Here is a 14,435-nt window from a genome sequence, read left to right as displayed (position 1 = left end):
TAATTAAGTAATAATAATAATAAACCAGATGAGTTAATTTATTTAAGTAAAATATTTATTTTTATTTGTAAATATAAATTTGTTTTATTTTAAAAAAATCAAAATAATTTTTAAATTTGTATAATCTAAAGATTATAAATTGAAAATCTTCAAACAATAAGATTTCAAGAGATCTTGTTGTTGTTGATACCCATATAAAATAATAAAATGAGTGTTTAATATTAAAAAAAAAAATTATATTAGTTATACATATATGACTGAGTTTTTATTAATATTGAAAATATATAATAATTTTTATTTTATATTTTAAAAATAATAATTTAGTATTGGGTATAATAACATTATTATTAATATTTGAAAAAAAAAATACAGTTACAAAATGAATAAAATGAGTTTAATTATTTGAATAAGTTATATTTATTTATTTTTCGAATGTGTACCAATTAATTTAAGTAAATATACGCTTTGGGCTGGACTATAGTTTGGGCTTTATTTGATAATTAAACAAGACCAGAAGAAAAAACGGTGAAAGTTGCGGCCGCACCTCTGTTATATCTATGTATGTATGTTCCAAAGAGGATGACTAATTAGGGTTAGGTCGAGAGGGAGATGGCGAAATTCAACGTAGTACAGAAGAAGAGAAGAGCACTGTTATCGGAGCGCAAAAGAGCTATTCACGGCGATCCTTTAAGCGGTAAACTCAAAGTGAAGCCTCAACCTGTCTCTATCTCCGGCAAGCGCAAACGCAAGCTCCTCAAGCAATGGCGAAGGGTACCCCCCCATCATCATCTTCTTCTTTCATTCTAACTTCTTCTTCTTCTTCTTCTTTCAAGTTTGTTTATATTCATGTTGTTGTTGTTGAAACAGGAACAGAAGGTGGCTTTGGAGAAAGGTCTTATCACCATTCAGGACGTCGAGATGGCTTTGACTGAAGGTAAATTATCTATTTTTATTATAACTGCAAGTCCTTTTCACATACTCTCTGATGAATTCAAATTTAGTTGTTTTCTCTTTGAAATAGTTAGAAAGATTATTTGATTTTCAACACTATTATTATTATTATTATTATTACATCATGTATCCTTTTCACATACTGATAATGAACCCTCTGATGAATTCAAAACTCTTTATTGAAGCAGCAGCAGCAGCATATGCAAATTTAGTAGATTTTTGAACACTTTTCTATTATCCTTTTCACATACTGAACAACCCCCCTCTGATGAATTCAAACTCTTTATTGAATAAATTAGCAGCAGATGCAAATAAAGAGGCTGAGGAGAAACCTTCAACATCAGCAGCTCAGTTGAGATTGAAAAAGCGATTGAAGATTAAAGCAACACAGTTGAATAATAGAAAAGGCAAGTTCATTTCTAATTAACCATCCAGTTTTTTCATCTTTTATTCTGAATGAAACTGGGGGGATATTTTGTTAAATATTATTATTATTATTGTATATAGGAAGAGGAGGAGGCAAGAAGAAGGGAAAGCAAGTTGCAGAGGCTCAACAGGTTGAGACCATGATAGAATGAAGTGGAAAAGATTAAGTAAGAAGCCCTAGTCAAGATGATGATGATGATGATGTTGGAGTATTATTATTATTATTATTATGTTTGTTTAGATATTGCCTCAAAATTATCTTCTTTATTATATACACTTTCATGTGTTTATTATTATTATCCAAGTCATTTATCACATGTTGCCAATAGTTATTTAAAGCAAAACAAAACCCCTAAATTTCAAAAGGGTTTCTTCTTCTATGAAATGTGAAATTTTTGCCATTTGGTACTGAAAATAATTGAATTAAACAAAACCTCATAATTTAGGTCACTTTGTATTAGAAAAGTGATTTGAATCTTGGTACAAACAATATTAATTTTAGATGACAAGTTCTATCTAAATATATATTTATTTGTTTTTTTCTTAAAAAGTGACAAAATAGCATTACTAAAAGATGCATTATTTTTTTATCAAGGGTAATTAAAATGGATCTTCTTATTGGTATATTTTAATTATAAAAATTTCCTCGTATTTTGAATGTAACATTAATGAGGGTAATTAATTCTTATACATGGGTTCATTAAATCTATTTTTTATTTTATAATACATTTTTAAATAATATAAAAATAATTTTTTAAATGAACATTAATGTATAAAAATAAATACAAATTGGGCTTTTAAAAAATTTATATTCCTAATATGTTGAATTTTCACTTCAATTAATTAGTTGAATGAAAAATAAGGAGCTAAAACATTTCAAACTGAATTCCACTTGTGCAAGTTCAAATCCCAGTTTAATATAAGTAAAAAAAATTGATTTGAATATTAATTTATAAATTAGAAGAAATAAACCTATTTTACTAGACCAAATTTTAATTAAAAACACACAAACCAATGAATTGACCTATTGAGATTAAACTGAAAATTTACATCAACAAACAAACAGAATTTATTTATTAGAAACATACATAATCTCCATAGCAAAGAATCAACAACGTAACATAGTGCAATTTGAATAAATTATTCAAAAAAAACAATACCCACAAAAGGAACAGAAATCATGTCTCACAATGACAGATGATATACTACTTTTATTCTTTTAGAACTTTTACTGTAACCATATTTATCAACTAAAAAATAAAAGGATCACAGAAATGACACAATTCTACACCTTTAGAATCATTGCATCATCAAGAGAAGCTGGTAAAGCTTTTGGAGTCAATAAATTAAAATCAACGTTCTTGCCCGATGCACTGACATACAACGTTCTGATCAAAGGTTTTTGTCAATGGGGAAAAGTTGATCGCGCCAAGAACATCATGGATTTCATGAAAAACAACGGTTGTCAGCCAAACCTATTCAACTACTCGACCTTAATGACTGGTTTATGCAGCGAAGGAAGATTGGAGGAGGCAACAGCCATGTTTGACGAAATGAAGGAGATTGGCGTGAAACCAGACACGATCAGCTACACCACTTTAGTCGATACATTATGCAAAATGGGGAAAATCGAAGAAGCAAAGTTATTGCTCGAAGAAATGAAAGAAAACGAATGCAGAGCAGATACAGTTACATTTAACGTGGTATTGGGTGGTTTGTGTAGAAATTTTCGATTCGAGGAGGCTCTTGAGATGCTGTATAGGCTACCTAATGCGGGTATTCAACTGAATAAAGGTAGTTATAGGATTGTTTTGAATAGATTGTGTAAGGAAAGTGAATTAGAAAGGGCAGTTGAATTGTTGGGGCTAATGTTGAGCAGGGGAATCAAACCACATTTCGCGACTTCCAACGAGTTGATAGTTAAACTCAGCGAGGATGGGAGAGTGGCCGATGCTATGATGGTTTTGTGTGATTTAGTTGAGGTGGGGTTCAAACCCGAGGTTGAATCGTGGTCTTCTTTGGTTGAGTCTGTGTGTCGGGAGAGAAAACTCTTGCCTATGTTTGAACTACTTGACGAACTTTTTGAATGATTTATGGCAATGGTTTGGTTGTTTCTTGTATGAATTCTTTTATAAATAAAAATGTGTTATTCAGAATGAATTAATTTTGAAATAATAAAAAACATTAAGTAATAATTCTCTTATTTATATGTTACTTTTTATTAGAAAGACACTTTTGAAATTATTTTTATTTGTTTTTTTTAGAATTCTATTGTATTAGATTGATAATTATTTTTATTTATATGGTTTTTTGGAACCTTACTAGCCACATCTTTAGAAAAGTTGATCTTTAGAGTAGTGGAGTAATTGTCCCATTTTGAATCTACATTCTTTTGACATAGTCTCTCAACATCTCAACATATAGTGCAATTTAGTGTCTTTTTAATTGATTTGTATATTTGGAATGAACAATCAATTTAGTAGGTTAGAAAAATCTTTTTTGTCCAATCTAATACAATTATATTTAAAAGAAATAATAATAACAAATAATTATATTGTGATGGTGTGACTTGATATTTTAAAAATCACTCTTATCACGTGTTACTTTTAGTGAGTTATCACGTTCTTATAACTCAAATACATTAATTATTGACTAACTAAACACACAATAAGATGTTTCTATATTTTTTTTAAAAAAATATCATGTATGGGTTATTTGACCTTTAGTCATTGAGGAAACTATTTGATTATTTTAATCCTTAAAAGTCTTAATACTTTTATGGTCAATGAAATTGTTCCTAAGTACCAAAAATGAAATTGTTTTTAAGTATCAAAAATGAAATTTTCTTAAGTACCAAAAATGAAATTGATGTGTGAGACCAAGTTTCCACACTATTAAAATTAGAAAAGTCCTCCAATATCTAAAAATTAAGCTTATAAATAAAGGACAAGATCTCCATTCTCCACACCAAATGATTTAAACCAACAAAATTATTAATAATCACATGGCAGAAACAAAAACAGTTGTTGATCAGCAGAGGTAACAATTAAACCTTAATACTAATTGTTCTATTTGTTTAACTAATAAGCTGATAATTGTCTCCAATCCATATTGCAGCAGAATAGCAGTTGTAACAGGAGGCAATGGAGGAATAGGGTTTGAGATATGCAAACAGTTGGCAATGGAAGGACTCACTGTAATTCTTACATCCAGAGACCAGCAAAAGGGGATTGAAGCTGTAAAAAATATCAACAAAAATAATATAAGATTCTATCAGCTCGATGTAACAGACCCTCATAGCATTGCTTCATTAGCAAACTACATCAAAACCCAATTCGGCAAGCTCGATATATTGGTAAAATGTTGTTTTTTTCCTTAGCAAACTTAAGAATATGAATATGATAACAATAAGGAAGTAATACATGTTGCAGGTTAACAATTCTGGAGTTCTTGGAGCCACAATAGATACAGATTTATTGGAAAGATTGGGTTTCAAGGCTGGTGATGTAAGTATGAAAACTCCAACACATGAGTTCTTATCCTAATATAGTCTACGAAATTGACATTTCCAAATTAAGTAAAATTTATCATCTTAATTGGCTGGTTATTTATATACAGGCTTCCTACGAAAATGCAATGTTGTTATTAAAGTCTATGAAGCAAACTTATGATAACGCAAAAGTGTGTGTAGAAACCAACTACTATGGAGTCAAGCATGTCACAAAAGCTCTCATACCTCTTCTTCGCCTCTCTGCGAAGCCGACAATAGTTAATGTCTCATCAGTAACAGGAAAACTTGAGGTGAGTACAATTCAAACATACCATATAATAAAGCCACATTGAATGAAATATGAATGTCACTTTTGTGCAGAATGTTACAAAGGAAAGGGCAAGGGCAGTGTTGAGTGAAGTGGATGATCTGACAGAAGAGAAAATCGACGAGATAGTGGAAGAATTTCTAAAGGATGCAGAAGAGGATAAGATAGAGAGCAAAGGTTGGCCAAATAACTTATCTGCATACACGGTTTCAAAGGCTGCTCAAAATGGCTATGCAAGAGTCTTAGCCAGAGATGTACCAGATTTAATCATAAATGCAGTGTGTCCTGGCTATACTCAAACAGGCCTAAATGGGCATCAAGGGGAACATAGTGCTGAAATTGGAGCAAAAGGTCCGGTCATGCTGGCTTTAAACCCTCCTAGTGGTTGTTCTGGCTTCTTCTTCAATCAGACTCAAATATCAGAATTCTGATATAAACAACACACAAGGAGGACTCTGGAGTGTGCCGTAAATTAAATAAAGATTTAAGCTTTATCATTATGTTGTGTTTTATGTTCCTAATGCTTATCCAGCTGCAAAAGCATCTTGGGACTCTTTCATTGTTTTGTTTATGTGTGTTTCCCTAATGTTCAGAATAATATATTCTTCAATTTCTCATAATCTAGAACAAGATTAAAATTTGAATCTACTTTCAATGAATTCAGATAGAAAATACAGAATCCCATGAAAGAAGTACATACATACTTTCTACTTCTTTATACCTCTCCATAGTGTTTGGAAATGCCAATAATTTGAGCAATAAATATATATAAGTATGCAAATAACAATTAAATAGTTTTCTCTATTTTGAAATAAGGGCACATGAAGACTCCAAAGGATATGCCAATATATGTTAGGTATAAATTAATGTAAGAGATGGCATCTCATCCATTACTTAAAAAAAACTTGCAAATCTGAGTAAAAAGTTGACTTTTACAATGATATATGATTTAAGGTAGATTAAATTAACATCTAACATTTATTATTAAAAATAAATAATTATCAGTTAATTTAAGAAGTAAACAACCTCACATTTATGATACCATAAAAAAAAATAGGGACACTCTTTGAAAATAAAACTCTTAATCAATCTAGAAGGTCAAACTTTATTCTCAAGAAAATTCATGATTTTTTTCAAACCAAATCCTGTAATATATTTGAAAACAGTTCATCTTGGGATAGTTGTCTACCCTAGGAACTTACTTAGTTTAGAGAAAAAAATAAATAAATTTTGATGTTAACACTTATTTTATATATATATATATATATATATATATATATATATATATATAAATATATATATATATATTTAATAAGAATATTGATTAAATAAAATAATTTTCCAAAACATGACTTAATTATACATTTTTTAAGTTTTTTTTTTTGTTCAAATTCAACTTTACCAATAATTTCAATTATTTTTAACAAGACCATACAAAATTGAACTCATTTATTATCAACCAAACTTATCTGTGATTTCTAGTTAAAGTCACATAAAAAATCATTAAGCAACTGCAATATAACTGTGATTCAATTTGGACATATTTTATTTGTGAATTGCATATATATTTTTTGTTATTATTTTTTGAACTAATTATTTAACTATTTATATTCGCAAGAGTTTACCTAAATCAGAATCGATAATCTCTTTTAGAATCGTAAAATTTTAAGAACTCCTAACTTATTTTATAATAATTTGATTTTTCTTGCAACAATAATGTACTAATGAAAACATTCACAATTTGAAAAAATAAAATATATGTTTACATGTATATGAAAAAAAATCTTGGTTATATTAGAAAGAAAAAAGAAAATAGGATAAAGTATAAGAATTTTAATTGTCATCATATTTGTTGAAAGGTCATTTAAGTGGAGAAATTGAATAAAAATGGGATCAATGTTTGCATATTAATGTGTGCATAAGGTAGGTAGTTAGTTTTACTGTTATGTATTTTCATTTCTTTTGGTATATTGAGGAAATATAACATCTTTAATCTTTCAAATCTTTGTCAATTGGCTGTCTATATATATATATAGTAGTTAGTGGATAATATCCACTGAAGGAGCCTATGATAGTTTTAAGTGTTAAGACAGACAGACAGACCACCTAGAATTATATCTTTTACAGCAAAATACAAATCCTAATATATATATGTTTCAGACATCTTCCTCTTACACTAACTCAAAACTACCTCTTCTTCTACCCTGGGAAACAAGTAAAACCTTACGTAACCAATCTCGGCGATTTCGTATTCCGCACGCATAGGCAGCAGCTGTGACGCAGACACGCGGATGGTAACAGTTTTTGATAGTGAGGTTGCCTTGGTTAAAGATTTAAATTGCTTGAGGGAAAATGTCAATGAAACTGGCTGGTTCTTTGAATCGTGACATGGTAATCCCTCGGATGGCATCGGAGGAAGATGCTGGTTATCAATTACCAACAGATTGATCTCAATAACGGTCTTTGCCCCAGCTTCAATTTCACAATCAAACCGAAAAAGAAACAATTAAAGTTAAAACACAAGTAGATTGAGGAGCATAATAAGGCAATAGAGTTAAACAAATATATATATATATATATGAGTTTTGTTTTCTCCAACCCTAAAACAAGAAAGAAATTCTAATTAATATTATACCCATCCACATAGCTGGCTACTATACGATTGTTTTGTTTTCCGACGCTAAATACCCACATTGTCGCTCCTACAATCTAACACAAGCTCCTTCATCATATGAAATTATGAAAAATAAAAGATAAGAGAATATGCAAAAAAAAATAACCTATTTCATCAACTCCACCACCCAACTGAAACTCACACTAAGTCTGTCTTTCTTTCTCTGTCAGTTAGTTCTCAATTTATAAGAAATGGTAGGGTTGTTGGTGGACCGAATAGTCAAACCAGTTGAGGAACAGTCAAACATTACAATGTCTACCAAGACGTCCTTCATCACCTTCTTCAAAAGACTTCCAACGTCTTACTTCTTACTTACTACTATCTTAATTACAAAAGTTTATCCAACACTAACAAATAATTCTACATATAGCGGGTGATTAAATATTATTTTTATTTTTAAATTAATTGTTTTTTAACTATTTTATTTCATTTTCTACCAACTTTTTTATTTAAATAAAAATAAATTATTAACCCTTTGAAAATAAATTATATATTCCTAATACGTTGAATTAGATTTAGGACCCTCTTAATATGAATCATTGAATTTCACTTAAATTAATTAGAAATTAAACATGAATGAAAAATAAGGATTTCAAATTGAACTCCACTTGTACGAATTTCAAATCCTAATAATTCAATATAAATGTAAGTAGAAAAAGAATTTATTTTGAATATTAAGCTATAAATTATTAATTGATAAATTAGAAGAAATAAACATATTTTTACGCACCAACTTTAATTAGAGCTACTAAAATTAAACACACAAACATTAATTGCACTCTGAACTATCTAAAACTGATTAAGATTAACCTGAAAATTTACATCAGTTTGAAAAGAACAAACAAACAAACAAACAGAATTATTTATTAGAAACATACATAATCTCTATAACAAAGAATCAACAACATAACATACTGCAATTGAATAAATTATTCATTAGTTTTTCAAAAAATCAATAGCCAAAAGTACACAACAACATCCAAAAGGAACATAAATCATGTCTCTATTTCCTGAGAAAATTGTCAATTTGAACAAGTGCCTGAAATAAAGATGCAAAATCAGATAAGCTTTTAATTCCATCTTCTACATATAACGAAGAAGATAAACACAAACACATAAAGAGGAGGAAATAACCTCGATAGCAATTACTGTAGGAGTGAGATTGCATACATCGTCGCAACCTAGCTTAGCCGCAATATCTGCAATATGTTGTAACATTAATTTACATATAGAGAGTTATTTCTATAAAAAAAAAAGTACCAGATGCTAAAAGAAGCATACAAAATCTCTGGGCAGGTAAAGTTACTGAATCAAATGAGCAACTTTTCCTTGATGGGTTCTCGGGGATCTTGTATGAGAAAAGTTGGAATTTGATTAAAGTTGATAGATTCTATACGATTTCTATCAATTGGTTTGGATTAGACCAATTTTATCCTGATTCCAAAAGTTTAAGAGACGGTATGTTTTGCAATTTAGACCAATTGTCATATGTAAAATTTTGCCTACAAAAATCCTAGCCAAATCAATTATTAATGAGGAACAAAGGAACCTTTATTAAAGTGGGACAAAGTCAAGATTATATTATTCATTTTGCCAAGAAGTGTGTGTGATCAATTTAGAAGGAAATATTGTCTGAACTTTGATCATGTTTTTTCCTTAGAGATATGTTAAAACTATGATTTTGTTTTCAATTTATGTCTAAGTGGTAAATCAGTACGAGCCCCGAATTGTTTTCCTAATCCGATTGAGGATGCTTGTTCAAGAGGGGGTATCTATCAGGGAATCAAATTGGCTATAGGACCTGCCCTGAAATTAAAGTACTTGTGTTTGTGAATGATGTGATAATCAACTGTTTCTTTCTTTTCTAATACGCCTCTTAATAGTAAGGCTAACTTTGAAGCCTAGAGGGGATAGATAATGAAGTGGTCGTAATGAATTGCAATTCATTTTCATGCTTATTTTTTAATTCTCATGTTTCAGTACCAGAATCTCTTTGGTATATCATATGTAATCACAAGAAGGAGTCCTAAATTATAAATAAAGTATTTGTTACCCAAAAAAAGGGGAGCAGACATACTTTCAAAAGAAATCCTCACATCCGCGTTTTCATATGATTCACTTCTCTCGGTCATAAGATTTGTAAGACGCGTTAAAGTCTACAAGGGGACAAGACCGGCTCAGTTTAGAACCAGAAGAAATTCAATTAAGATTCAAATAAATAGAATTTTTCTTAGGGTTTTAGTGTATACCTTCAAATAAATGTCACCTGATTCCTGATGCAAAAGGGGACGAGTCTTAGTGCCAGCAGCCACAATTCTTCTTGCCAATGCTTCTAGTGGTACATCTAGCCAAAGGCTAATTCCCTTGTGCATGTATTTCCTATAAAAGAAGAAAAGGAATGGGTAGAACTTACAAGCGTTCTAAGTTAAAAAAAAAACGCATTCTCAAAGGCATCCAAATAATATAATACCAGTTGATAGGTCGAGTGACTATCCCCCCACCAGTGGAAATTATATTGCGCTGCATGGTGCAAAGCTTGCGCAAAACATCAGTCTATTGATAAGCATAGAAAGAAAACACATCAGCAACAAACAATTTTATTTCTCTTTTAATAAATGAAAATCAGGCAGTACTCCATTAAACAGTTTCAGAATGTAAATCATGGAAGTACTAATTGCAATATTTCCAGAAAATAATGGAATAGTAAATACACACTAACCTCGCTGTCTCTGAAAAAACTTTCACCATATCGCTTAAAGATTTCAGCCACAGGAGTTCCTTCTGCAGCATCTTCTATCAATTTGTCACTGAAAATATGCAATATTAAACAAGGAAAGCAATAAATAAGTAGAATCAAACAATACATCTTGCATTCACATTGATCCATTAGGATAGTGAGACCACATGGATCACTAAATTAGGTTTGAGAGGCAAGTTAAATCCTGAGATAGTAACAGTAATTTGACAAACCTGTCAATAAATGAATAGCCAAGAGCATCTGCCAAAACTTTGCCAACTGTAGTCTTACCAGAGCCCATCATCCCTGAAATTTCAGTCTATCTAGTTAACTGGAGACCGGATTGAGATTTATAGCTGAGAAGAGATTCAGTTAAGGTAACTTACCAACCAGATATACACACTGTCCATCTAACACTTGTTCAATTTCTTCAGATTTACTCTGACAATAGCGACAACAAATATGATGGAAGGACAAAGCTCCAATTAAATAAACAAATATTGCTTTCTCAAAGTCAAGACTGTTTCAGTGAAGTACTTAACAAAGCTACAATTAAATAAAAAAAATATTACTCTATCAAAGTCAAGACTGTTTCAGTGAAGTATTTATTTTTTTGAAAGGTTAAAATTTGCATCAATGAAGTTGGGATGAATTGCAACATGTCATGAAAGCGACTTCTTACAATACAACTATTCAAAGAAAGGAAATGAGAAACAAATAAGTCCTGTACTTACTACTTTTGTTCTTTTAGAACTTTTCTGTTTGACTTACTATAACCATATTTAAAATTTGCATCAATGAATTTGGAATGAATTGCAACATGTCATGAAAGCGACTTCTTACAATACATTGATTCAAAGAAAGGAAATGAGAAACAAATAAGTCCTGTATTTACTACTTTTGTTCTTTTATAACTTTTCTGTTTGTTTGACTTACTGTAACCATATTTATCGACCAAAAACATAAAAGGATCACAGAAATGACACAATTCTATACCTTTAGAATCGTTGCTTCATCAAGAGAAGTTGGTAAACTTTTGGAATCCAGTACCGATCCTAAACGAGTAAGATGTAGAAACAGTCAATTAAACAAATATTAGCATCTATTCAAAAAAATGATTAACTGCTTTGTTTTATAGCACATTCTGAAAGAGAACTAAAAGAAAACATCAAAACATATGAATTGGACAAGAAAAATAACCTCCTTACTAAATAAGATCATAATATAATGGTCCAATTTAGATCAGTTGTACAGCTTCACATTTTGAAGCTTTTTGCAAATATTTTAAACTACTTTGAATACATATCTCTTCTTCTCTCTAACAAAAGCTACTTCCAGCCTCATATTTCATACAGTATGCCTCTCTCCATCAATGGCTTGATGAAAAGTCTGAGGCAGATTCAACTTCATCAATCATATGGTGGAGGAGTATATTTAGATAAATAAAGGCTTGAGTAAACCACAACCTGCATAGGCGTGGAGCTGCAACACAGCGGATTCTACCCTCATTTAAAGGAACGGGACTTTGTTTTTTAGAGCAACAACTTGCCCTTAACTATGCATGGAAAAGGTCAAAACAACAAAATCATAACCCTTTTTTAGTCATTTACAAGCCAATAGCACCAAAAGCAAGACTCTTTCAATCGAAAGAGAACAAAACCTAGCAGAAAGATTTTCCTTAAACTGTTCAATCCTAACAATTGGGCATTATATGTCTTCTCAAGGTTCATTAAGTTCAACAATTCAAACAAAGGGGAGAACAATAACTTAATCACTGACCATGCCAATTGTCAAACACTTATTGAATAGTTGCGTACACTTCCTGAAAAAGTATTAAGCAACATTCAACAATGGACAAAAGAGATTAATTTTTTGTTGAGTACCAGGCACTTGGTTTTGGAAGGAACATGAAACCTTCAATCCTTCAAGCCTGTGGTTGTCTGGTCTTCTTTTAAGTTGCATATGACCCGAGACAAGAATCCGAGTCTTTTCCCCTCTACATCTTTGAGGTAACTGCAACAAGTTCCTTGGTCTCCTTGTAATCTTCTCACAATCAATCCACAAGGATAAGTGTGATCTGAGACCAGCAGTAGCTTCCATATCCACCTCCTCAAATCTCAAACAAATACAACACCAGACTTGACTAGTATTCACACAAACATTCAAGTGGGTTTGCAATCTTCAGCTCTGTCCATACAGAAACATTATTAAGTAATTGCCTTAATCAGACAAACTGACTTTGATTGAAAGAACATATACCAAATAGGAAACAAAAACCGACATATCTACATTATCAATAATCTAGAGTGTAAACGATTCAATCGAATTCAACTAAAGATAGATTTATCTGATTCATTTCCCAAACATTCAGCCACAAAATCGAGGAGATAGAATCATAGATCAAATTCTAGTTTCCAATCGATTTACAGCATTTCCGCATGCAAAATTAAAAAAGAAAAGTTCGCGATTACTCGATTGATTTCGTTGATAAAGCTTACCAGAAGAAGGATTATCGAGCTTTATTACTGAAAGTAGGATTCGCCTCTTTCTTCTTTAACTCTGCAATTCCTCAGGCGAGCGAGCGTCAATACAACTATTTATGTTTCATCGGCTTTGAACTTCGGTTTGGATTATATCAAGTGAATGAAGGGTGTTAGGTCTCGTTTGGTTTATGCTTCTCAAGAAAATAAAATTAATAACTTGGTAAAATAATATTATTATAATTATTATAATCTCACTCAAGAGTCAAGACAATAATAATAATTAGTGTATTTAAATTTTTTTTTACATAAAAAACAAATTGCACCTTCACAAACAACCCTTAAGCTTTTCAAACAAGGCCTAATGCCAACTACTACCAGGTCTACTTTTTGGTTGGTATTTAGGGGTAGGTAAGTAGCAACTGTTAATAATAAATCAACTTTATATCTCGATTTAAATGTCACATCAAACTTAAGGTCCTAATTTTGTATTTTTTAACTCATTTTTTATTTATTTATTTTTTAGTGGATCGTGCCTTGTGTTGCGATATAATTAAATGTTATTAGTGTAAAATATTAAAAATTAGTACAGTGTAGTTGGTATATGATTAGATAGTGTTGTAAGTGTTTACTTATTTTAAAATGTTTCTTAATCGGATTTTCGACTCATTTTCTCTTAAGTAATGATTTGTGCATTGTTGTTCAATAAAAAAATGTGTTGAGTTTATTTGATTTAGTTCAAATTAATGTCACAAAACTCAAACTTAATGCTTAACAAATTTTATTTATTTGATTTAAATGATAATGAATGATAATTCACATATTAATTTAATTTAATCCAATTAACCAAACATCAAACAAGCTCTAATGGGTGATTACGATACGTGGCAGAAGTTGGTAGGTGGGATTGGAAAAAATAGTGAAAAGCCCTATGACCTTATATCTAGGGACCGAATCAGCCCCTTTAACTTTACATGGTCTCATTCATGCCACCTACTCTTTCAACATGATTCTAAAGTTAGTTGAGGTGGGTATAAAATCAAAACTTAAAAAACTTAAGATCTAGTCATAGATAGATGGACCACATGTTTTTAAGGATTAATCAACGAACACAAATTTCTTTTCTTTTTTTCAATAAATACAAATAAATAAGAGTTGTTATAAGTTAATTAAAATATTAATAATTTTTCGTCATTAAAAAACATCAAAATATTAAAAGATCAAAATATTAAAAGACAGTTTTAACCAACATAATAACAGTAGTATATGATGTTATAAAAAAGAACTTAAAGTTAATATAGACATGAATGTCCTTAACCTGATCAAATTATGTAACTTTTGTTATGGTT

At 30.5% G+C, this 14,435-nt stretch overlaps 4 protein-coding genes across 6 annotated transcripts; 3 read left to right on the top strand and 1 right to left on the bottom strand.

Moving 5' to 3' along the window:
- The first annotated feature begins 562 nt into the window (after positions 1–562).
- Positions 563–1,758, top strand: LOC124927385. 2 transcript variants are annotated; one of them, XM_047467792.1, is made up of 4 exons: positions 563–771; positions 868–934; positions 1,251–1,358; positions 1,459–1,758. In XM_047467792.1, the coding sequence occupies exons 1-4, from the start codon at positions 610–612 to the stop codon at positions 1,527–1,529; spliced, it is 408 nt and encodes a 135-aa protein (XP_047323748.1). In that variant the 5' UTR covers positions 563–609; the 3' UTR covers positions 1,530–1,758. The 2 variants fall into 2 exon arrangements, with proteins under 2 accessions (XP_047323748.1, XP_047323749.1); XM_047467793.1 differs by having other exon boundaries at positions 568–771; positions 1,254–1,358.
- An 893-nt stretch (positions 1,759–2,651) lies between these two features.
- Positions 2,652–3,497, top strand: LOC124925218 (pentatricopeptide repeat-containing protein At5g18475-like). Its single transcript, XM_047465189.1, has one exon. It carries the CDS (start codon positions 2,652–2,654, stop codon positions 3,465–3,467), a length of 816 nt encoding a protein of 271 aa, XP_047321145.1. The 3' UTR covers positions 3,468–3,497.
- An 820-nt stretch (positions 3,498–4,317) lies between these two features.
- On the top strand, positions 4,318–5,756 carry LOC124927666 ((+)-neomenthol dehydrogenase-like). 2 transcript variants are annotated; one of them, XM_047468120.1, is made up of 5 exons: positions 4,318–4,416; positions 4,495–4,732; positions 4,809–4,883; positions 4,996–5,178; positions 5,249–5,756. In XM_047468120.1, the coding sequence occupies exons 1-5, from the start codon at positions 4,382–4,384 to the stop codon at positions 5,624–5,626; spliced, it is 909 nt and encodes a 302-aa protein (XP_047324076.1). In that variant the 5' UTR covers positions 4,318–4,381; the 3' UTR covers positions 5,627–5,756. The 2 variants fall into 2 exon arrangements, with proteins under 2 accessions (XP_047324076.1, XP_047324077.1); XM_047468121.1 differs by having other exon boundaries at positions 4,322–4,416; positions 4,498–4,732.
- Positions 5,757–8,713: 2,957 nt separating this feature from the next.
- On the bottom strand, positions 8,714–13,255 carry LOC124927035 (shikimate kinase, chloroplastic-like). The gene is made up of 11 exons (XM_047467374.1): positions 13,105–13,255; positions 12,490–12,793; positions 11,603–11,661; positions 10,993–11,047; positions 10,840–10,912; positions 10,589–10,676; positions 10,340–10,422; positions 10,119–10,248; positions 9,947–10,025; positions 9,004–9,068; positions 8,714–8,908 (listed from the first exon to the last, which is right to left on the bottom strand). The coding sequence occupies exons 2-11, from the start codon at positions 12,704–12,706 to the stop codon at positions 8,873–8,875; spliced, it is 885 nt and encodes a 294-aa protein (XP_047323330.1). The 5' UTR covers positions 12,707–12,793; positions 13,105–13,255; the 3' UTR covers positions 8,714–8,872.
- Between the last annotated feature and the right edge of the window lie 1,180 nt (positions 13,256–14,435).

Source organism: Impatiens glandulifera, chromosome 2 (genome assembly GCF_907164915.1).
Source record: "Impatiens glandulifera chromosome 2, dImpGla2.1, whole genome shotgun sequence".
Lineage (NCBI taxonomy): Eukaryota > Viridiplantae > Streptophyta > Magnoliopsida > Ericales > Balsaminaceae > Impatiens > Impatiens glandulifera.
This window is presented reverse-complemented; position numbering and strand designations above follow the sequence as displayed.

Excerpts from the sequence above, each read along its gene's own strand:
- LOC124927385 (XM_047467792.1), top strand. The coding sequence starts at position 610 with ATGGCGAAATTCAACGTAGTACAGAAGAAGAGAAGAGCACTGTTATCG. Across the intron at positions 772-867 it reads TCCTCAAGCAATGGCGAAGG|GAACAGAAGGTGGCTTTGGA; the intron begins GTACCCCCCCAT and ends TTGTTGAAACAG. Across the intron at positions 1,359-1,458 it reads ACAGTTGAATAATAGAAAAG|GAAGAGGAGGAGGCAAGAAG; the intron begins GCAAGTTCATTT and ends TATTGTATATAG.
- LOC124925218 (XM_047465189.1), top strand. The coding sequence starts at position 2,652 with ATGACACAATTCTACACCTTTAGAATCATTGCATCATCAAGAGAAGCT.
- LOC124927666 (XM_047468120.1), top strand. The coding sequence starts at position 4,382 with ATGGCAGAAACAAAAACAGTTGTTGATCAGCAGAG. Across the intron at positions 4,884-4,995 it reads TGGGTTTCAAGGCTGGTGAT|GCTTCCTACGAAAATGCAAT; the intron begins GTAAGTATGAAA and ends ATTTATATACAG. Across the intron at positions 5,179-5,248 it reads CAGTAACAGGAAAACTTGAG|AATGTTACAAAGGAAAGGGC; the intron begins GTGAGTACAATT and ends ACTTTTGTGCAG.
- LOC124927035 (XM_047467374.1), bottom strand. The coding sequence starts at position 12,706 with ATGGAAGCTACTGCTGGTCTCAGATCACACTTATCCTTGTGGATTGAT. Across the intron at positions 9,069-9,946 it reads TGTGAGGATTTCTTTTGAAA|ATATTGCGGCTAAGCTAGGT; the intron begins GTATGTCTGCTC and ends AACATATTGCAG. Across the intron at positions 8,909-9,003 it reads CTACAGTAATTGCTATCGAG|GCACTTGTTCAAATTGACAA; the intron begins GTTATTTCCTCC and ends TCTTTATTTCAG.